The 23,254-nt window shown below is 49.6% G+C and overlaps 2 protein-coding genes across 5 annotated transcripts in view; one reads left to right on the top strand and one right to left on the bottom strand.

The window, feature by feature from the left end:
* The first annotated feature begins 445 nt into the window (after window positions 1-445).
* Window positions 446-14,559, top strand: LOC144468679 (brefeldin A-inhibited guanine nucleotide-exchange protein 3). 3 transcript variants are annotated; one of them, XM_078178316.1, is made up of 22 exons: window positions 446-547; window positions 928-1,061; window positions 1,393-1,527; window positions 1,587-1,752; window positions 2,135-2,264; window positions 2,335-2,601; window positions 2,854-3,087; window positions 3,149-3,376; window positions 3,483-3,859; window positions 3,921-4,105; window positions 4,176-4,338; window positions 4,420-4,728; window positions 4,801-5,023; window positions 5,114-5,287; window positions 5,364-5,772; window positions 5,847-6,059; window positions 6,244-7,114; window positions 7,210-7,342; window positions 8,676-8,904; window positions 12,327-12,553; window positions 12,669-14,250; window positions 14,318-14,559. In XM_078178316.1, the coding sequence occupies exons 1-22, from the start codon at window positions 463-465 to the stop codon at window positions 14,444-14,446; spliced, it is 6,603 nt and encodes a 2,200-aa protein (XP_078034442.1). In that variant the 5' UTR covers window positions 446-462; the 3' UTR covers window positions 14,447-14,559. The 3 variants fall into 3 exon arrangements, with proteins under 3 accessions (XP_078034442.1, XP_078034441.1, XP_078034440.1); XM_078178315.1 differs by having other exon boundaries at window positions 2,332-2,601; XM_078178314.1 differs by having other exon boundaries at window positions 2,317-2,601.
* A 3,828-nt stretch (window positions 14,560-18,387) lies between these two features.
* LOC144468609 (uncharacterized) overlaps window positions 18,388-23,254 on the bottom strand; it is a 33,305-nt gene continuing 28,438 nt past the window's right edge. For both annotated transcript variants that reach the window (XM_078178203.1, XM_078178204.1), the window contains exons 5-6: window positions 19,799-19,969; window positions 18,388-19,196 (exon numbers count right to left, since the gene is read on the bottom strand). In XM_078178203.1, the coding sequence (XP_078034329.1) occupies window positions 18,727-19,196; window positions 19,799-19,969 (641 nt within the window). In that variant the 3' untranslated portion in view covers window positions 18,388-18,726. The remainder of the gene's footprint in view (window positions 19,197-19,798; window positions 19,970-23,254) is intronic.

Here is a 23,254-nt window from a genome sequence, read left to right as displayed (position 1 = left end):
GGATAATTGTGATGCAGTGAGTATTAGAACCACGTATGCACAAGTTTACAGATGAATATCAAGTGAATAGTTAAATATAATTGGCTAAAGTCTAATGCAAGAAGAGTGAAATATTTGCGGCCTGAATCGAGGTTTCAGGACATTCGTTGCTCCTATCAGTAATTTTATTTCTTTAACTAACTCGTTTATTAAACTGGTCATGTACTATGTGAAAAATTTTAATATTCTTTTTAAATTATTTTACAGTTTTATACACACTGCCTTAACTCTGTTGCACATATTTTTTTACATATAGGGTCGCCAGTTAAACTGCGAAGAAAATTCGAACGAGCATTTACCGCCCAAGAAAAATTATGAACTTTCCTGGACTGGGCCATTTCGTACGGCCCTGGACGTGCGCGTATAGCCAGGCGTGCATTGGCACTCCCGCTATCGATCAGTCGCGTGCCAGTCCACCGTGACATGGAGGATCTCCTGCTGCAGATCGTCAAGGAGTCCAGCAATGCGAAGCTACAGAATTTACGGAAATCGGCGCAGGAAGCGCACGGTGAGCCCATTAAATCCCATAATTCGAAACCGCCCTCGCTGCTTTTTATATCTACCAACAAACACCAGCATCGCTTCATTCTATTCGCTCTTCGAGATAACTACCCTCGCACAACATCCCCTCACTGTTTCGCAATATGTTCCATCACCGAAATTAATCACCGTATCCTGTAAAAAATGATTCTCAAAAACGCACTTGTTTGTCTCACTTATTTTTCGTTTATTCACAATTAAACTATTTCTGGAGAATCTGTCTTCCCGCAGAGCGTAATTTATTCCACTTTTTCGAGGATTACTGCGCGGATTGTTCTAGAAATTATCGCCGTCGATTATTTTGGTATTTAATTGTTGGTGATGATGATTTTCCGTTGGTTGCCGCAGATTTCCTGGAGAAGCAGCAAGCGTTGCTGCGCGATCCACCCCACGAGCTCCGAGCAAAATGTCTACACACCTTTCAGCTAGCACTGGAAACCAAAAGGAGCAAGTTCGTCGCGTTCGGCCTGTCGGGATTACATGTGCGTGGTTACACATATCTCTCGCCTATATTTTTCCGCATGGTGCTCACACATATTCACGATACTCCCATACGTACGCGGACATCCGCTCGTGGAAAGGAACCTCGCGATAAACCACGAGATATCGGCGAACAGCTGTGTCGCTGGAAACAATTCTCAGCCCGCTGTTCCTTCGATATTTTAACCTTTCAATGACAGAACGAATATTTTACTTTCAACTTCGCTTATTAACAATCGTTATTCTGCTTCTGATTTTTAATAAATCTGTAGAAAGTTTCGTGGACTTTTCGAGTATTGCAGGTCGATTTAAATTCTGCTTGTAAAAATGTAGAAAATGTTGAGAGACGACAGATTCCAGTCACCGTACGAGCCAGAGGACGATTCTTTATGGCTGCCCGCGCAAATGTTGCACGCGATGGGCTCTATTCTGTCGCAGTCCGACGATACGCAGACGGACATGCTGAAGGTAAGCTGAATGAAACGAACCTTCGAAAAGAAGGTACAGATGTGTGGGATTTTCCTCAGGTTCTTTTGCAAGTTGCTTGCTCCTCGTATTGGACTATGAACGGCCGCTTGATCATCGCCATTCTCACGACCTGCTGCGAGGCATTCGAAAATGGGAACCAGGCTGTCAGAACAGCCGCCCAAGCTGCAACCAGCCAGACACTGCGGTCCTTCTGCCTGTTCTTAGGTAACTATCACCAAAACTCAAAACGTCAATTTATTAAAAAATAAATCAGATCTCTGCTTTCATCTGGCGCGTAAAAAATTGAGAATTCAGATATAGAAAAAGTCTGTGGTCTTCTCTTCCCACGACCCTAAATTCATTTCCAACGCGCGAAAGCGGCGTTCTAGGAAGACAGTGCATGATTAACGATCCGTCGAGCGCACACAGCCCTTATGCAAACGCCTCGGCAGAAGTTTGATCGATAGAATTCCCGGATCGCGTGTCGGCTAAGCCCCTGTCCGCGGATTCCCCGGATTCCGCGGCTATCGGTCTATTTCCTGCCGCGAAACTATTCGGATTCCGTCACGGCCGTTTAACATAATGACGAGGCACGGTTTTCCCGCAGACGAGGAGTGCCAAGAGATGGACGAGAACGCGAAGAAGAACAAGAACCTCTGGGAGAGGGGGGTGTCCTGCTTCAACGAGGCCCTGCCGATCCTCCAGTACATCTGCAGCAAGTTGGACGAGGCTCAAAAGTAAGGCGAGAAGGTGTCGATCGCCTCGAACGACTGCATTTTCCGATCGTAGGAAATCTTGTTCCAGCAGTGGCAGAAACTGCAACACCGTGGTCTTCCTTCTGGAGTGCCTGCACACCTTGATCTCGTCTTTGCCGCAGAAGATCCACACGAACGGGCATTTCACCACTTTCCTTTGGCAGAAGTTCTGCCCCGCGTTGATAGCTTTCCTCGGGACGCCCAGGGTCGACAAAACGTTCACGTCCAGGGAGGGCAAGGAGAACGAAGTGGGCAGGGGCTCCGGCTACCTTGCTACTTCGCTGAGCTTCGATAGCCACCAGGCTAAGACCGTCTACAGGCACGTCGATTAATTTTATTAATTAATATCTGCTGCTTGAAGATGTTAATCCTTTATGGGCTTATGGACGAGGACATCCTCATCTTTGTCATATAAATGATGAAATAATATTTTGGCATCTTCTCGTATAAAATCTACAGTCCTGATGTCCTCCTTATCTCGATATTTCTTCTCAAAGGATTAACGAGTACCTTGGGGGTCTCTTCAGGATCTCCAAATTAAGATCGTATAAGAATAAAATTGTTTTTCCAGTATTGGGACAGAACTGGTCCGATTGGTAGGCTGCGTAGGGCCCCTGAGGCCAGTTCTAGAATCCGTGTTCCATCGAATGCTGCTTTATCCGCCCCCTCAACAACGTCTAGAGCCTCTGAAGGCGCTGAAAGAGCTTCTTCGCAGTCCCAGTCGAATGGTGGACTTCGCAGGGCCGTTGCTAGTGGAGGAGGACAGATCGAGCCACATACAGAGCGACATGGCGTTGATGAGACTGTAAGTTGCGTTCTCTTTCGTAACAGGATTGGTATTATAATCCGTTTTGCCTGGGACGCAGGGCAATGGACTCTATCGAGGAATCAACGACCGGCGGGCTGAGCATCTTGCACGCCAGCGTTTCGTGCGTGGTAGCGATGCTCTCCGCTCTTCAGGAACTCTGCGAGGGCAAGGCCATCAATCACACTTACACCTGCGCGATCAATAGCTTGTACGAGGACTTGGAGTCCTGCGACTACAGGGGACCGCTGACGTACCAGAGCATGGCGAGGCTGCCGAAAACTTACAGGTGAGTGAATCCTTCGAGCATCGCGAATCATAAAATTTGAGGAATTATTAGGTCATATAATTTTTTACGACTGCTGAATATATTTTTTAATGCGATGACTTTTCAGAGAGCAATTGGAGTTGATGAAGAAAGGAATAGGCTCCGATTCCGACTCCTCCGGGCACGGACCGTCCGAGGACGGCGATTCTACGGACACCGAAGGGCCTCAGAACGATTCCGACGAGGTGCAAGAAGAGAACAGCTTGGAGGACAACGACTACGCGATGGAGAACGAAAGGGAGAGGCTGAGATTAGAGAAGCTTCCAAAGTGTCTCCACGTTGGCAGACAGGTCGCCGACGAATGTAACGTTGACGTGGAGAGGCACAACGCTAGAAAGTTCGTGAAGACGCTGAAGAGTGATTTGATTCCTATGGTGTTGAGCCTGAGAAGCAACATAGAGGTGGACGAAGCCCTACAGAACTTTGCGTCGGAATATTGCCAAGGTACCGGTCGCGATCTGTTAACGAAATATTGAATTTGTATAACAAACTTGTTTGATTTTAGGGGTGTTCACGGCTCAGCAGAAGATCCAGGAGCAAACCGAGATTAGCACTGACTCTTGCGCGTTGATCACGATCATGAATGCCGATGGGATCTACTTGGCTACTTACGCAGCCTTGTTGCTGAATTTGAAGTTGATCAGGATCAATTATTACCACGAAGAAAGCCGTCAGGTCCCTATCAGCGAGGTAAGATAGTAAATTGATAATGAACTTGGTAATAAGGTTCAGGATAGGTGTAAATATCGCGTCATTTCAGGAGCAATTTGTGGAAGAAGTGCACGGATCAGGTGTTTTGGTATATTTGTCAGCGACTTGGTTGTCCGAACTCTATCAGCAGGTATTGGCCTGCAATCTCCTCGAGAAGTGTGGCTACAACTCTCACTATACCGAGCACAGTGCTCTGATAAACGTTCTAACCGGTGAGTAGACCGTCTGTGTGTCTATCTGTCACGGTTATGTCGGTAGATTCAACAGAAACTAATTATTTAATTTCGTTGCAGATGTCGACGGAATCCCCGGCAGCCAAAGAGGCGGACAGCTCCTCTCAGACTACATAAGGCTGGAGAAAGCTCAGCTGTCTCGAAGCGAGCCAACACCGGAAGCCGAAGCAGGCGCCAAACTTTCCAGAAGAGTTCTAACTTGTTGCTGGGGAAGCATGATGACTGTTTTAACGACTGGTTTAAATCCTCCGAAGGAAGAGAACAATAAAGGAATACTGAATAGAGATGGCGGCAGGAGAGGCATCAGGGACACCGTGGTCTTATCCTTGGAAGGTCTTCACAAAGCTGCGATTCTGAGCAATATTCTCGGTCGGTGAAGCTTCTCGACGCATCGATTATCTTTTAGAACAGTCAGCAATAATTTGTTTCGTCGTCGTTCAGGTCTGCAGAATCGTTGCGGCTCGATTTTCGCTCTGCTGGCGAAAGCAGCCTGCACGGAGCAGTCGATATCGAGGATCACGCGAACGAAGGATGTCCTGCGACTGAAATTGCAGAACAGGGCAACCAACATTCATACGTCGCACGCGTTGAGCATGGACGTCCTGCTGGGAAAAGGTCTGGAGCTAGGCAGCCATGGCAGCGACTGCTGGCCACACGTTTTCACGTGAGCATCGCCGATTACATATCTGCCAATGAACAATACTTTCGTTTCGAAAAGAACGCTCTCTTACGTATGGTCCTTTCGTTTCCAAAGTTGCTGCTTGTACGTGAGCAAACTGGAGCACGATTTCTTCGGGAGAAACCAGAATCCTTCGTTGCCGAAGACTCAGCAGAAGAAGGAGAAGAAGGACAGTCCGAATGGTGACGCCAAGGGGAGCCAGGACAGGTTGAAGCTGAACTTTAACATAACCGAAGAGGAGGAGACCTGGTAAATGCTTTCGAATCTCTCTAACTTTGGCTTCAACGAAAATTCTTAAGCGATTAACGACATTCTTTCGTTGCAGCGTCGACGTCTACAGCTTCTTGTCCAGCCCCTACACGCAGAATCCCAGCTCCGACACGATCCCAGAAATTATCCAAGAGTCCACCGCGGACAGTCAGTTCAACGGCATCCTCCCAGCCGATTACGCGGCTAAAATCATCTGCGTTCTGTCGCAACAGGTCGACAGGCTCTTCGAGAACGCTGCTCTGAAGCTGAACCTAAGAGCGCTCTGTCTATTCTTGACCGCGCTCTGCAAGGCCAGCAAGGCTCAATTATTTAAAACGCCGGACGGCTGCAAAGATAATAAACGATTCTGGTGGCGCAGAACAAAGCCCAGAGAGAACGAGATGAACGTGTTACTCTTGGCGAGGTTGGGGGAGGTGATGCTGAAGTGTGTAAAGAGTGGAAGGCCTCTGATCCACATAATGAGGGTAGGCATACGTTTTAAACGATAGAAGAGTCGTTCTCCGTGGTGTTATATTTATTTTTGGCGAACGATTGTTAGGTCTGGAGTATCCTGGGGCCCCACTTTATGGAGGCAGCCTGCCACAAGGATCGCAGCATCTCTAAAAAGGCCGTGCAGTGTATTCACGACTCTATGGCTGCCTTGTTGAACGAGCAAGTCGAGTTGCCGCACTTCCACTTCAACGAAGCGCTCTTCAAGCCGTTCGAGAACCTCTTGTGCCTAGAACTTTGCGACAGCGACGTGCAGGATCAAGTAGGTGGCATTGTAACATATACCGGATCGAGTCAAGGCCTCTCCGGAGGAGAATGGTTGCTCGATCTTCTCCTCTTCTCCGAATCCTTTTTCCCCTGTTCGGTTTCCGCCGAACCGGTCTCTCTCTCTCTCTCTCTCTTTAACCAGCTCTGAAAAAGAATTCTGAAGGATGCAACCCTTGCAGATCGTGAGCTGCATCTGCGAGTTCGTGGAGACCAACCGTACCGAGATCCGGTCAGGCTGGCGGCCTTTGTTCGGCGCGCTTCGCGTAGCGTCGGTCGGCAATTCAGATTCCGTGGAGTCCGCGCCGCTGCTCGAGGTGTTCAGAGTCTTCCTATCCACGGACAACACCCTGGTGTTCGCGAACGCCGCGCTAGATTGCATTCTCTGTCTGTTGCGGCACGTGAGAGGCATCGGCGACGCGGAGGGCCATCAGGACGAGCAGGAGCAGGTCGACGTCGCCGAGACGAAGCGAATGAGACTCTGCGTGGAGAGTCTCAAGTACCTGTTGAGCTGCAGCGACATTTTGGCCTCGATGTACGGCATGCCGGCTTGCCCCATCTTCCATTCCGCTCAGAGGATCCAGTTCGCGACCATTCCCCAGTACGTCGATCCCCTGATCCCGAATTCTGAGGTGATCCGATTCGACAAGCACGCCGAATCCATACAAGAGACCATTCCCGAAAGGCCTCACGACGTCCTCATGGACAACGTTCACACGATCACCACCCTGCAGAGCATGGACAAGCCCAGCGGCATCTTGAGGGTCTGGTGCATCCTCATCGAGGGCCTGTCCAGCGCTACCATGATCTGTCCTAAACGGTACCAGCCGCACACCATGGAGACGCTCTTCCATTTGCTGCGGGACACCTTGAACGTTCCCGGGCCAGCTTTCGGTCTCTATTGCGTGAATCATCTGCTTCTTCCCATGGTCCAGAACTGGCTCAGAAAGACCTCCAAGATCTTCCGGGGCTGGGACAACTTCGCCCCGAATTTCAAACAGTGCTGCGGCCTCATCACCGATCTGGTCGTCGATTACCTGACTCATCTTCAAGGTGATTAACAGAGATATTCCGATCTGCCGTTTTGATTCGAATCCGGCTCGTAGAGATTGGCTAATTCGTCGGAGACGATATCGGATGGGTTCCAGGTCCCGACGTGGTGAGAAACGAGGCTTATCTACCGGCAACGACGCTCATGTTGAAACAGCTACTACTGGTGATGGCGGAATGCGTTGTGCAGCCGACCGAGAGCATAGCTCGATTAGGCTGCGCCTGCATTAGGTAAGCACCCTCCCGATTAGACAGCCCAGCGCCTTGGTCTTTCAGCAAACGAATCGATCGTTGATCCTCTTCTCAGCCATCGAGAGAGAGAGAGATAGAGAGAGCGCCACTGACTCGGTAGCGAATTAAGATCACCGAGTCGCGAGGAAGGCGTTCGGTGATCCATAGTTCCGTCGCAGGCTAGTTCGACCAAACTTCGATCGATCCGACACGATGATGTATCTGTTGGATTCGGACAAATGCCGGAGAGTTGCTCGGAAAAAATCGTAAAAATTCGCGGCGACTCGGGAGGGAACTGTTCGGCTAGTCATAGCCGGACAGAGACGGTGCCCGGTGTCAGAGGAGAGTAGACCGATCCGAAGAGAGAAAGGGTGAATCATAACGCGGAGGTTCGATGGAATGTCCATCGGCGGAGGTTAGATATATCGTCGTTACGGGCGTAGCGTGCGTGTAAGATGATAACGAAGTTTGACAGGCTGTCCGGTGGGATAAGGTAGCCACCGACACTCGACACCCCCGGAGCGTCGTGCCGGCAACACACGAGCAAGGAGAAACGTGTGCGCCTTCTATACACGCGACAGGACCTCCTCTCCCTCTCACTCACTCTCGCTCTCTCTCCCTCTCCTTCTCTCTCTCTCTCTCTCTCTCTCTCTCTCTCTCTCCCTCTTCCTCTCTCACGTTCGTTCTTGCTCCGTCTGTCGCTCGGCTCCGACGTGTATCCATTCGCGCGTTTTCTCCGTATTAATGCACACCGTACATCGAGCTGTGTAATTCAATCCTTGCCGGGGTCGATCGCGAGGTATCGATGTACAGGCGTGCGCCGAGTTTAAAAACGGGACAGGTTCGCGGGCAGATTGCTAGCTAGCCCACCAGTGAATGACGAACGGGATCCTGCGCTGAAATCCTAGAGTCACCCACTCCCGTCAACCCACTTACATTTGCAACCCGGACCTCCATTTCGTTGCTCCGAGTCCTGCCTAGTTCACCTTCCCTCGGCTGCCAGGATTCGCTGAGCGTTAACTAGGCGGTGCTAGGCTTTTCTTAGACGATGCAAAGATCCGCGGGCTTCGCTTTGGATTTTATGCATACGTATATCGCCGAAGCGATTGTCATTCCGAACAGATGATGATGAATCGTTAGTTACGATTTAGGGGTACTGTAGACGTGGCAGAAAAAGGTTGCAGATACTACTAATAATAGGTCCCAGTAGATCCACCCCAAGCGTCGTTAGAGCCCGCAGCTCGAACCAAGCCGGGTCGGGTCGGGTCGGGTCGTTCGACGGCTTCGGGGAGAGCACTCCGATGTTTGACTCGACGAAATCTGGTTTGTACAGGCACGTCCTGGTGAACAGCGGCCCGCTTCTCACCCCAGAACAATGGGAGGTCTGCGGCTTCGCCTGTTACCGCGCCTGTTCGAATTCCCTGCAAGAGTTGCACCAGCTGACCATGGCTTTCTCGCCGAGATCGGAATCCTTTTACGGCGACGTAGCTCAGGTGAAGGTTGCCGCGCGACGGGACGCGACCATCGAGGAGTCGGAACGTCTGCGACAGCTCGCCGCCCAGGTAGGTTGCCACATTGTTGCTTCTATGTCTCGATCCTCTCTATCTGGAAGGAGAGTTAATTCACTTCTCTGGCTGTTTGACGTTCGTTGTGCTTCTTTGTGCCCTCTCACATCCGCCATGAGTATCTCCGCCGAAGCGTCGTATTTCTTTTCTCTGTGTCGGTGACCACGGTATCTCTAGTTCCAGAGCGTCGCGCGGTTTCCAAATTTTCTTAATCGACCCCGTCGAGCCAGCCCGTCGGTCATTAATATTTTCTTTATCGAGAGATCTCGCGTCTTGCCGCGGAACTCCCAAGGGTCGGCCACGGGCTGGTCGGCCACGTTTGTCTCGCTGCTTCTCTTGCTTGGGGTGGGGTTGTAGAAGCATCGTTTCTCGTATCACGTAGACTGGTTTTTCGTTGCGTGCTGCTGTTACGAAGTCGTTGGGACCATTCGCCGAGCTGACATTTTCAACTCTTTGCTTTTAATGCGATTACCGCATCGATTCCAACGATTTGTTGTTGCGTTGCTCCTCTTTCGGTCTTTCGATCGTGGAAACTTTCGAGCCGCCGAACGATATTTAAATAGAGGAGACATCGAGAGCATCTCGCTCGAGGATTTTCGGTGTAAGAGAGAAGCAGCTGGATAAGCGTCTCGGATTGGTGAATCGGAAGAAACGATTTCGCGGGAGTCGGCCGAATCAGGGTAGCTTTCGCGGCGCAAGCGTTTGAGAGAAGTAGCTTCGCGATCGGTCCGCGATCGGTCCGCGATCGGTCCGCGAGCGAGTGGGAGAGAGTGTTGTGTACATAGAAGTATCTGTATTATGTTAAATCGGCAAAAGAAAAATTGCCAGCGAGTGAGAGACACGTGGTTCCCTCCTGACCTGACTTGCTCCCAGGTGAGCCAGCTGCGCGAGGTATTGTCTGCCATCAAGAGACAGAATGCGGCGTCACTGCCGACGACACCTTTCCAGGATTCGATGACCATTGAGACGACACTGATCGACCAGCACACTACCTCCTACTCCGTCGGTTGTAGGCAGCACACGACACCCCCCGATTACACTAACACTACGTCGAACACGGGCCCCCATTGGCTCTAGCCGCCCACGGTAACTCACGTCATGGATTTTAAACAGCAACGACGGAAAAGAAATGAAACCGAGATGCTATTTTATCAAAGATAATAATAACAATAATAATGATAATAATAATGCGAGTAATAATAAAAACGAAAAAAAAAGAGACGAGTCGATAGGATTAAAAAGCAAACAGACGAACGATTCCGGGAGCAATCGGTGTCCCATCCGAGAGGATCCACCGGGGATCCATCGATGGGATTTAGAGACTCGCGAGACCGCGGTCGTCGTCGACAGGCCTGCTATCGATCCATACGTACAACCGCGACTTCGGTCCACCGCAATTACCGCTTTCTGCCTTTGGAGATCGTTTCCCTCGCAAATTGTGATCGTAGACGATAACACGTTCGGATATACTCTCTCTCTAATATATATATACATATACATACATATACGATATATATATATTTTTCTTTCGCTAAACGTGCCTCGTGGATCGTGCGCTTCTTCGTGTGTTCGAGCTTGCATCTGTATGGCTGATTGCACACCGTGGCGTAGAATCGCGCGAAACCATTGCTAAAACGATTATCCGTGAACACGGCGCGAATTATCTGTCGTCGACTGCGGATCAGCTTTCCGCAAAGGAGAACGATTCTTTCAGCGGGTTCCGAACCGATCCACGCACGAAATCCGCAGTACAAACCAGATTCTAAACCGTTCGATTGCTCAAATGAAAAAAAAAAAACAAAACGGACAGATGATTCGCGACGATATTTGATTAAAAAAAAAAAGTAGAATAGAAAACGGGCTGGATCGCTTCGGGAGAGTTCTACGCCACACAGCAACGTTCGCAACAAAAAAAAAAAAAATATATATATATATAGAAGACTGTCCGAGTGTTCGCTGAAGAAAGAGACTAAAAGAACATGCCACATGCGTACGTGTGCGTGTGTGTGTGTGTATTGCATCGATATTGTGAAACACACTCGTGTCTTTTAATCTGTATTTTTGTACCACTCGATGTGTCCGACGCACACTGTTGAAAACAAATACAGATGCTTTTATTATCTGCTGGTTCGTTGTTGTATTGCACACCCCCTTGATTTCCCTCAGTCGGCGACCGCGGCCGCGGCCGGGATCATGTCTGTTGGAAAATGGCGGCCGGGAACAGTGAGGAGTCGAAGTAAGCCTGTCGACGCGGCGAGAGAGAGAGAGAGAGAGAGAGAGAGAGAGAGAGAGAGAGTGAGAGAAAGAGAGAGAGAAAGAGAGAGACGAATACACGATCTTTTGGTAACCGATCTCACCTCGTTTAGATGTTTGCACTCGCTGGTAGAAGGCACAGGTCAGGCTGCAGTACCTCCCTCGGCGAGGTCCTTCTTCCTGCCTCCCCACCCCCGAGAAAACCTAGCAACTTTCCTTCTACGATCATCTTTGCACCGTTTTACAGGACTTTCGGATGCGTGCAACGACTCACAGATTTTTCAAAATGATTTGTAAAGTCGACCGGTGCCTTCTAGTTGCTCCATTTCGCAATATTTTCTTTCCAATCGATGGTGTACACTGCAGTTTTCCCATAGCCATGTTTGCTAAGCAGAATATTCTTTCGTTTGAAACGTTTGCATTTCGCGGACTTGAAGCGCGTAGATGGCAGAATCTTTTGCCTTGTACCTTAAATGCCTTAAAATGCCTTGAGAATTTCCGAAGAATCGCGGGGAAGAGTGATCCGCGAAAAAATCTGTGAGTCATTGTAGATTAAACGAGCAATCGATAGTCGCGATTCTTTCTGGTAGATCTACCACATCGATTCAAATCGATCGAGCAGAGAAGGAAGGACCCCGTCGTTTTGCCGAGGCATCATTCAGAGTTAACTTGGCACGGTCTTGCGTATCACCATTAAAATCCATGGCTTGAGTCCATGGCTAGAATTTCACTGTCACATAATATGTACGTGATGAGATATACGACACCAATCCTAGAAGCTGCAGCTTTCGTAGAATGCACACGTGTTTTTCAATGATCGAGCGAATTAACGGGAATCACTGTTAGGTCGAGCTAGAAAACGTCGGCTTTCGGCTTCCGACGGTCGATATCATTCACCGATGGACTGCCGTCATACTCATTAGACATCACCGTATACCACATACCATTGACAGCAACATCGTAACACCACGTTACGCACGATCGCTTCTGTAACTACTCCAGCTAGTAGTCGACCGAAACGTCGCCGAATAATATTCGTTGGTTCGACCGCGGAAGATCGCGAAGGCTTGAGAACGATCGCGATAGAGGTTCGAGGATTCAGGAAGGATCGTGCGTCGCAGGATCGACCGCGACCATCAACGAATACAGACTCTTGTGCTCTCCAGGTGTTCCTCCTGGAGGAACAACACCCTGAAGACTCGTCGAGCATGTCGGACGACAGGTCGTACGTGTTTCTACTCTATCCACCTTCCGTGGGGTCGACGCTCAATCCTGATCTCTATATCGTGAGAGTGCAACTGAGGGCGCTGGTGGTAGGCCTTTTGGTGCACCAGATGCTGCTGCACTGCATCGCCAGTGTTCTTTTGCAGACCAATGACTCCTCCTTCCCCAGGTAGGTAGCGACATCGACCGAACTAAATTTTAAATTTAAAGCGTGGGTAATTGTCGAAGCCGATTCCCAAGTCGATGGAATTTTACAACAGTTTCTAACGCCATCGAAATTCTAGCCTAACCCACGTGATCCCCCGCTCGATGGGCTCGGCGTCGCCGAAAGACTCGTCATCCGGTTGCCTGTCGTACTTATCCAGCCAGCACATCGACATCTTCCTTTCGGCCCTCGACCTGTCCTACGCGGCAGCATTGAAATTCGATTGTCGACCGGGTCTGAAGTTCCTGGTGCAGAAGATAGCGAACCTCCAACAACCGGCGAACCTCTATCGCCAAGCTGGCGCAGCATGGATCATCAAAATTGTCACCCTATTCGAGCTCTGCCTCCGCGAGATAGAAACGACCGGGGCCGACCTCGAAACGGTTAAATCTCTGCTAACCTACAGCACGGACGACATGTCTGAGAACCACAGGAAACTGTCGAAATATCTGAGACAGGCTCAGATCACGTTCGAAGAACTTTGCGAGAGCTACGTGGACGTGGTCCTGGACAAAGATGGGAAACACACTAGAATCGATAGTTTCTCCGAACGGGAGATCTTCTTGCTGGTGGCACAGCCTGACGATTACCCCGAGATCACCAGGAAGGAGCCGATCGTCGACAGGGCTGTAAACACGCCGGCTCCTGCGGAGTTCTATCAGGACTATCGTCGCGACTTCCACGAGGCGTATCGCCAAGAGTACCGTCAACACTATCGTCAGAATATCCGCCAGGAATTGGAAGATCTCGAGGACCAGGCGGATGACCAGGACGACATAGAGGCCTACAACCCTAACCTCGACGACGAGAGCGGTCTGGAGGAGCTTGATCCACAGCCGGAGGAAGAAGTCAGACGTTTCAGGCTGTCCGACCTAGCGGTGGAGTATTCCACTGACTCTGGACCACCCAGCGAGCCGGAAACCGACAACTCCCGACCCGTGTCTCGTTTAGGCTCCGTCACCGAGAAGATGGTCTATATGGACCGATCGGGAGGCACCTCCAGCGAGGGCTACATCGACGGAAAGTACTGCGCGGTTACCCCAGCTCCCGGTCGCTTGATACATCGCTCCGACGATTTCTACTACAAGATGAGTCCTCTCAGGAGAGCCGAGTCCGCGGGATCGTTCAGGACCTCGGTCTCCGAAGTGCTGCCACCCAGCACCAGTCTAACCGTCGACGAGATGTCCAGCTATCGGCGATCCAGGATGCAGAAGAGGAGGAGCGACGCCTGTCTGCTGTCCAGACGAAGCTCCCTCAAGTTCATCGTTCCCAGCGAGATCGAGGACTACCAGAAGTTCGAGTCGTTCGATGCTGCGGCTTCGAGGTGCAGATCGGTCATGGAACTGAGAAAGAGGTCCGCGTCCGTGTCGTCGAACGAGTTGGAGATGTCGCCGAGGGCGTCTTCGAAGATCGAGGAGAAGGATATTTCTCCAGCTTGCTTGGACGACGTCGACGAACTGCTGAAGGATTACAGACGCAGCAAGAGGGGTTTCAGGATGAATCCTTTCTTGAAAGACGAGGGCGAGGACGCGAAGGAAGGAGCATTGGTAAGGGACAACTCGTTCCAGAGGAAGGCGAACGTGCACAAAGACAGCGAGGCGCACAGGAGGGCCTGGGCAGAGACTCTCTGCACCGTTTTGGACTGGACTCTGGCTCTATCGGTGAGTGTTCAGCCCTTTATAGATCGATGTGCAAGCATGGATGCTTAAAGAAACAATTTTCTTCCAGACTGACAAGCTGACACCCCTGCTCCCGGTGTTCGTGAACGGCGTGCAGGTCCTCACGAGCACCCCGTGGGCCAGGACCTCCAGGAACGGCTGTCCCTTATTTCCCACAGAGTATCAGCTGGAAACGTGAAGCCGTTTCTCCGATTTCAGCAGAGAGATTCATTTTTATCGTTAATTTCACCGTTCCAGCGGTCATCGGCGAAAAGAAGAGACAGGCCACTATATATATATACAGGGCTAAGACCATCTCGCCATCGCGACTGTTCAAACTTTGAAATCTTCATCGAAATTATCTTCGGATCCAGTTAAAGTATCTTCGATGTCCAATTTCCTTCATCTTGCGAATCAAAAGCGAACGAGGGCTACGAGTTCGCGGAGCATGCTTCGAATCGTCGCGTTGGCTGTTCTCGCGGGTCTTCGAGCGAACGCAGCGACGCCGAGCGCCGGCCGAAACCGGCCGGAACCGGCCGGAACCGACCGGAACCGACCGGAAGTGGCACGCACACGACAGACAATAGCCAATCCGCCGATTCTCCGCGGACGGGAGAAAAGGTGTCCCGTTTTCTCCGCGATCTCTAGCTTGTCTCGGCGCGACGGGACGCGTCGACACGGAGGGACAAGGATTTTATTTACGATCCACTCTCTGCACGCACATCTCCCGATTCTCATTTTATGCTCTTTGCGCTTAACTGTAGTTTGCGGTCCAGTCGCAGCGGAGACTCGCTGCCGGCCCCGGCACCGCGACCAGCACGACCAGCGCGATCAGCGCGACGGAGTCCGCGGGATGCTCGACTTACCATTCCCATTCCGAGCTACCAAAAATCCTACCAAAGTCACTTTCGTTTCCGTTTCCCTGCGACAGGCTGCTCGATCGCAGAGTCGAAGAGGGAATCGGTGTTTTTCTGCTTTATACTTTTATAGCGAGTTTAACGTTGGAGTTTAACGGAAAATGAAATATTATTTTGCGAAAACTCTGAGCGCAATCAATATTGTTGGATAACGAAAAGATAGTTGGCGACATTCATTTTCGAGTCTGGATCGAAGATTGACTGAAAATTGAGGAACGAGTTTTCTTTGGAAATTTTGCCTAACAGTGGAGCACGATCTTGTTAATCTTTCCGGTCGGTGCCGCGTCTTTCCACCCTCCCCATGATGTGCAATCTATCGAGCATTATTTGTACGATTAATAAGAAACGAGAATCTAAATGTAATTAGCGAGCTAGAAAAGTTAAGAGAGTTGACGTTGAATCCGGAAGTTAGACACGTTTAGAAATGTTACAAAAAGAAAGAATATCGCGGAGGATGCATAGTCACAGATCCTTCGGTGTTTTGCCAAAGATTGAAACGAAGATGACGAAGAACGAAGAACGAAGAGCGAGGATACCGTAGCAGACGAAGGAGAAGTGTGTCGTTAGATTTTATTGTAAATAGTACTCTCGGTCGATCACACGGTGATCCACGAGAGCAGCTAGATATTTTTCGCGTTCATTTTTCCGTGTTGTTTAGCGGACGGCTAGTCGCGATCTTTCTTTCGTTTATCGCTTCGATATTAATATATTATACAATATATTTTGTATGCCGTTTGTAAATTAGAGAAAAAATACAAAAGGAAAAAAAGTATGCAGAAGACGGAAGTTTGTCCGGCCGTTTGCGTTGTACCAAAAAAAAAAAGTCGATCACCGTTTCACGTCGGTGTTTCTCTCCGCGATTCTGTCCCGGACTCCCGGCCGTTCGGTGTTAAAAAAGAGATAATGTTGTTGAACGAGCTCGAGACGTTTCATTTATCCGGACGAAAGTGTCGGAGAAGAGAAATTGGTGAAAATTCCGGACAAATTGATATAAATCGATAATAAAACGTGCCTATGTACAATCCTGTTTCCTTTCCGTGTAACCAAGTACGAACTGGGACTCTAAGGCTGATCTGTTTGCCTACGTGTACGAGAAACAGTATGAACGAATAAAAGATGCATTTATTATGAATCGTTCCCCATAATTTCCATGGAGTCTCAATAAATCCCCTCGACACCTCTCGTTTAACGATTTATTTAAACCGTGATCATTTCACCTGGTCCTAGATGGAAATTAAAATATTTCAGCGCCGCTACGTCACCCAAGGAATAGTTCAGGTTGAGCTCGATGGGTTTCGGAGTCGGAATCTCGGCTCCGAAAAGGGGTGAGCATCCACGAGTGGAAGGGCGCGAAAGAGTTTCGTGCCGGGTGGACGACGGATTTCGAGATGTATCGGAGGTGTCGACTATTTCCTGCGAGGCGGACATCGTTTTACTTCATTTTAACGGGCACAGGAAAGGGCGGGAGACTCTTGTCTGCGGTCGAGTCGTCCTCGTAAAGAGGAAAGCTTACGAGCGACGGCCGCCTCTACGCTCATGCCACGCTTTTATTCTTGTCCTGGCGTTCCATTCGTCGGGGCAGTAAACATGACCGAAGAGGAAAGGAAAAGAAGTCACCGGGAAGCGTTTCGTCTTCGATGAAACATGCGAGGAATCGAGCTCGCCGTAGAAAACTGAAATGCTGCGCGAACCGTTCTCCTTCCTCCCCTCTTCCGAAACATCCTACCCTATACCAATGATATTACCCTGTTCCTGAATTATTTCTCATTTCCACAGATTATTTCATAAATCCCTTATTATTCTCCATCAGTGCATTCCACGCATACGAAATTGTAGCTCATACAATATCTTTCTCAAGTGTACAGACAAATTTGATAATGTACAAATTATTTCTGCGACGAAGTACAAAGCGTGCTCTGTCTAAAAAAAATGTGTGAAAGTGCAAACCCGAGGAAGACGCTGTCGACGACTGGTTCAAACATTTCCGCAATTTTCGTACGCGTCTCCGCAAATTCGTTTCGCGACTTTTCCGTTTAATTCTCGTTCGAAGAAGAATCGGGGAAATAATCGGGCCGAGTCGAGAATTTTAACGTTCGACGACGTCGCGATTGTTATCTCGCCGTATTAGTTATCATTACGAGTAATTCGCCGCGTTGCGAAGCAGGAAAGCGGATTTAACCGAAAAGAGAGAAATTGCCGGCGAGGAATCCCGGCGATCTCCCCGCGGAACGGTCTTCCCTTTTCGTTGCGATTATAGTCGAAAACGGGAAATGGACGTGCAGTAGCTGCCTGCAACCTCCTAATCACGATGATTGCTTCTTCGTCCTATGCATCGGCTTATCTATTAATTCCTCTTTCGGCGAGCAATTTAACTGACTTTCTACAGCGATTGCGCAACACAAGTCTTCCGGGAGCCATTCAAAATTCATTGAAACACGCACACCGTTGTGAAACCTTCGAGTCGTCTTTTAAGTTGAAATTCATCGTTAACCAGCGACGGAATCTTCAGCGATCGAAGAGAAGATATGCAACTAAATATACATATATATTCGAAATATAAATCAATCGGTTCCAGCGCTTGGCAACTTTATCTACGTTAAGTACATAATCATTTCAATGGAACGAATAATATATTCCTCGCGGGGTTTCACGGATTTTCGCGTTAATTCTCTGGAAGTTTAATGCGCAGAGGCAGCGCACGGTAACAAAAATAGCGTCCCGGGCCAGCAGAGATCCCGGTGGAGGAACGAGGACACCAGAGCCAGGCCGGATTGCTAATAAAGGGACGTAGGACACTGCGAGGCTGCCCGGTGTAGACCGCAACTATCCATCCGTTCGTCATTTCCAGCGTGCTTTAAATATTAAATAGAGCTCGCTGCGCGCTCGTGAAAAGGATTATCCGTGGCCTCCGCGCCCCCTCCCTCCCTCCCTCCCTCGAAGGGGGGGAGGGGAGGAGGAGACCAGCCGTTTCTCTGTGGTTTGCCCCCATGCGAACGGCCAGATAAAGATTTTTCTACTTGCCGCTGCCGAAAAGGATATTCGTCCGCTAATGAAGGCGAGCCTTCCCCATCCTTGTTCCTTCTCTCCTTCGTTCCTGACCCCCTCGGAACTCGGAACCGTTTCCGACGCCGATCCCTCGCCCCGGACCGGAAGCCTGATCCCAGAAACGAGAAGAAGAAACCTAGGCGAAACTCGACGGGGATTCAGGAACCTGTTTAGGCAAGACTTTATTTCATGGAAAATATCTGTGTATTTACAACGTTACATGACTATCAACCACGTCGAACGCGTCGCTCTCGAGACACTACTAGCCACTCTCAGATCCTATTATCAGTTCGCTCGGCGACACTCGACGTTCCACGTTTCAGCCGACTCTTCGAGTCGCTGTCCTCTGTACCGTGCACTCCGCCGAATCACGAAAGTTCACGGAAGTCTCTTCGAGACCTAGTACACATCGTCGATATCACAATTAAATACCGGGTATAATTTCCACCATTCTCGTCCGCCTGCTTCTCGAAGTCTTCTCCATGGAGTTTCAGCGGCCCGGACCCAGGGTGTCCGCTCAGTAAGGTCTCCATACGTCGTTCCTCTGCTCGTTCTCCTCGCCGAGGACTCCGATCTCCAGCCTGTTGCTGCTGATGGTCAGATTGCTGCCGGCGATGGTGACCTGCTCGTCGCTGAGGTCGCCGTGCAGGTGTAGGTGGATCTGGTTCTGGTTCACGGTGCTGTACAGCTGTGGACAGAGGACCATCGGCGCCGGACTGATGTAGTTCTGACTGGGATTGTTGTAGTAGCCCTGGTAATTTGGGTTGTAGTTGTGCGAGGCCACTGGGACCGGGGTGACGGGTCCTGGGGTCCAGGAACTGTAATGGTAGCCAGGACTGCCGCTTCCGGTGCCTCCGCCGGCGAAGATGTCCGGGTCGCTGGACTTGCTCGGCACCAGGGGTAACGAGGAGGAGGATGCTGCGTGGCCGGGGTACATCGACACGCAGTTCGGCGTGTAGGTGTCCTGCTGGTTCTCCGAGGGGAGTACTATAATGGCAACAAAAGCTTTCATCTGGCGAGGTTCTTGTCTCGGGGTCGAAAAATGTTGGGAAAAAGCGTCTCCATGTTGTTAGAGTAGCGAGGCATTTTTCAGGGTTATTAGAAGCTCGAGGAAATTCTGAGGATCGTCGTTTACAGTTTCTTGATGGAAACGCGGAGCAGTCTAGGATCTTCACAATACTCTAAGAGTACCCTGCATCTTTTTACGTTAGTGGTAACTGAGTAACGATTGGAGCTAAGTGATGATAGATCAAAGAACCTGATTTCTTATCTAAAATCTGATAGGTTCGACAATGGCTAGAACGAGTCGACGAAGATTCTTCTGCATGGACTATGATTTAATTATCCGAAGAATCCTAGACGATCTTAGACAGTCGAGGACTCTTGGAACAAAAGTGTTGTCAACAAGGAAATTTCGAAGCAACAAATACTATAAATACCGCGATAAAGCAGTTGCAAGTTACGTCATAAGAGGAAGAACAGGTTCTCCGAATATCTGCCGCGTCGTAGGAGGCATGTGCTGCGAGCGTTCTCTTTGGAACAGGTTTAGTAATATTTTAGTCAGACTAGCACGAATGTGGAACGCTTACCAGTCGGCAATGGCATGGGTTCCGTGGTGGGATGATGAGAGAGAGGTTCGCCAGGGTACGAGAATGCTCCACCAGGAATTGGCGAGAAGGAACCACCGCTGCTCACCGGAGGTGCTGGATAAGACGGCGCCGACGATGAGTAGGCCCACTCTGTCGTCCCTGTACTCGTATCTGGAAAAAACGCAACAGCTATCGTCAGTCCTAATCAATCGGAATTCCTCGGGAAAATGATCCAGAGGAAGCTGAGAGCCTCTGAAAGATGTGTGCAATCATCGCGACGAGATTTCATCGAGATTTCCAATGAGTAACGTCGTCAGGAATCATCAATATGACTCATGGTTTACCAATTAAATCTCTCCCCGCTTCCTTCGTCGGTTTCTTTCCTCGATCGGTTAACTGTTTTCGGCGAGTGTACTCGTCCTAACACAAATTTAGTTGCCATTTATTTCTGACGAGTATATAGGCCAAAAATTGTTAAGCGATTACTTATTTTACAGAAGTATTGTATTCAAAGAAAATACGAAGCGAATCGAGCAGATACGGTATAATTACAGATTGCAATCGAGGTTCGAGATAGCGTTGTACAATCATTAGTAAATGACGATGATTAACATCTGCTGAAATATTAATCGCGGTCCTCGCTACTTCCGTCGGACGTCCGATGAATTTCCAAGTGGCCAAACGCGACTCATAGCAGTGCCCGGTAAAAGCGAGGAAACGAGGAGGAAAACGTCGCCCGGTTCGCTGAGTCATCGCCCGGTGTGATTCGACGAGGCTCTCGCTGCGACGAGAGCCGACGACAAATCGGAATGATTATGAAATACGTATTCGCGTACCGATCGCGGATCGGTAGATCCGGGGAATAATGTTTCACGAAAAAGTCGCGCCGGCGACACACAATACTTCTTCTTTCCTTTATTCCCCTCGATGAGCCGTTTCACCTTTCATTCGGCATCTGTAACACTAGAGTTTGCTTCCCGTACCCGACGGCCTTCGAGGATTTATTTAAAACGCCCCCTTCGTACCAGTTTTTATCGTTTTCCGCTCTTCGACCATCCGTCGATCGTTATTTTTCGATTCGAAACACGAGAACCGTAAGATTTGCTCCACGACTGCATCATTTGTTCGTTTATTTCACGGCTGGCCGGATTCAACACCTTCGCGAGATCAATGCCGATGATTTCTATGCGAAAATGGAGAAACCAAATTTTTCGCGAGGGTCCAAATAATTTTCCTGATTCCGATTAGAAGTGGGCGTCGTTTGCAACTTTATAATAGAACGCGTCAGAATTTTTCGGGACTCCGACGACAACGGTTGCCGTTCGTGGCGGAAGCCTCGTTCGTTAATTTCCCACGAAAGCAAGTGTCACGGCAGAATGTGGAACACGTTCCCCGTATAACTCCGACGCGACGCGACGGCGGAGTTCAAAGAACCGCTTGTATCATCGTCGCGGAGTCGCATTCGCGATGCTAGGCTCGTTTGGCAGAGCGGGAAGAGCCGGTGGAAAGTCCGAACATTGGTGATTCTCGACGGAGCGCTCGATGACAAAACCCGCTCTCTCAAGGGCGCCGCTCCGCCGATTCCGGGAAGACCCGCGCTACCGAGAAGCCCCCGGGTGCTCCGGGATTTTACGACTCCTCTCTGCCAAAAATTCAAAATCTCTCGCGCTACGACGGTCCATCCTTCCACAAACTTGCACGAGAAAATAACAGAGCGCTGGGTGACGACTGCCTTCTAACTTTAACGGCAACTCGCTTCGGCCGAGATTTCGGTACGATCATTCGCTGAATCTACGTTGAGACTAAATCGATCAATTATATTCCCTAACGCGCGGCATTGTTCTCTTAATTTTCAAAATTTATTTTCGATAGAATTATTTCAGAGAGAATTATTCAGGCAGCTTGCTTTGGAGCGAGCAATTTGTCCGACCACCTACTTAAAAATCACTCGGGCAAACTCTACAAAGTTCTAAACGCTGCACCACATTTTTCTGCCACATCGTACACCCGAGCTACTCCGTGAAAAACCCTTCAAAATTGTGATTTCTTCGGATCTTTCTTCAGTCTTCCTTGTCCAACTTTCTACAAGGATTGCGGAACGCCAGTCGAACGACATTTCACATCGATCGAGATTTTTCTCGAGCTCGTGTAAAAATGGTGGACATTGTTCGACGGATATAAGATTGGTTGCACATGGCTCGAACGTGTGGCGCGATTTTTTCGCGCGTGTGTTCCGCGCGAGAAAACGGCATTTCAGAGCGAGCCAATGGGAACGAGCAGGTAGGCCGGGTCAAGGCGCGGTACTCGCAGAGAGAATTGATTAGAAAACCGTCGATTTTAATAGCCGATAAATCTCCGGTTTCGCCATTGACTTCGCGGGCCGCGCACGCTTCGTAATCTCTGGAGCTTGCGAGGAGTGTTGCGGCGCGCAAGAAAACGGCCGCCGAGCCGCCGAGCCGTGGTTTTGTAATTAACGGTTGCTAATTCCCTCGTAAACGGCCCCCGGATCTGCGTTCGAGCCTCCGCGGAAATCTTTCGCGTCGAATTTCCTTGCGGCCGGTCTTTTTAGGTTGCCGTCCTCCGAACGATTCTCTTGTGCGAGCATTTTTGCCGGCAGTCCGCCCGAGCGGACGCGGAATCGTGCGCGATTCGCTCGTCTTGTGGTCGAGTAGAAACTTTGAGGACTTAACTAGAAGCTGAAAAGACACCGAGCAAGTTCTTTTGGTCTGGTCAAGGAATTTTAAACGAAACTGCCGGGGCCGATCCTATTGTCATTTTCTTCGCTTCCAAATTAAAAAAAAAAAAAATAAGGAAGAATCGAATGAAAATTGCGTGGAACCTTAGGAAATTTATAGAAATCGGTGGCTTCGGTGTGTAAGAAGAATATTACAGTTCCGAAAAGGTGACACTCCGTTGGGTATCGGGGGTCCAGGGCAAGCCGGTGCGGCGTGAAAGATAAGGTCGAGGTCGAGGGTCCCCTGGTAAAACTGTCGTTACGCCTACCGGCCGTGGAAGGTCGAGGTCGTTTAGGAATTCTCAAAGGGGACCGCCTCGGGGATGAGGGCGTGCGGGTGATTACCGAAAATGGCCGTGTATTTGCCGCAATTACCGGAACAACGGTAACAAAACAAAGGCACACCAGCCCGTGGGTCGGCGTTCGGACGACCATCTGTTGGATAATAGTCCGTTTCGAGCCTCTTCAGGGAAGAGGAGGGAGCTGGTTCTATGAACTAGAAGCTGGACGAAGTTTGGGCGAGAGGAAGTGCGATCAGCATCTTCCGTTTGGACGTAGAAGGAACACTCTCTGCCGAAAAGACATTCTAAACGATATCGCGGCATCCAAGATGATGTCGAGCACGTTCCACGATATCATTTATTTCGGTAGATGATTTAGATTATTGACAGATGGAAAAGACAATTAATTCCAATAAACGCGTTTGGAGCTTCATCGAAACG

The sequence above is a fragment of the Augochlora pura genome, chromosome 4 (genome assembly GCF_028453695.1).
Source record: "Augochlora pura isolate Apur16 chromosome 4, APUR_v2.2.1, whole genome shotgun sequence".
Lineage (NCBI taxonomy): Eukaryota > Metazoa > Arthropoda > Insecta > Hymenoptera > Halictidae > Augochlora > Augochlora pura.
The sequence above is the reverse complement of the archived record's forward strand: the minus strand, read 5'-3'. Positions and strand labels throughout refer to the sequence as shown.

Bases quoted from the DNA above. Each gene is read 5' to 3' on its own strand.
- LOC144468679 (XM_078178314.1), top strand. From the start codon at position 463: ATGGAGGATCTCCTGCTGCAGATCGTCAAGGAGTCCAGCAATGCGAAG. The intron at 5,024-5,113 runs GTGAGCATCGCC...TCGTTTCCAAAG, and splicing joins TGCTGGCCACACGTTTTCAC to TTGCTGCTTGTACGTGAGCA. The intron at 8,905-12,326 runs GTAGGTTGCCAC...TGTGCTCTCCAG, and splicing joins TGCGACAGCTCGCCGCCCAG to GTGTTCCTCCTGGAGGAACA.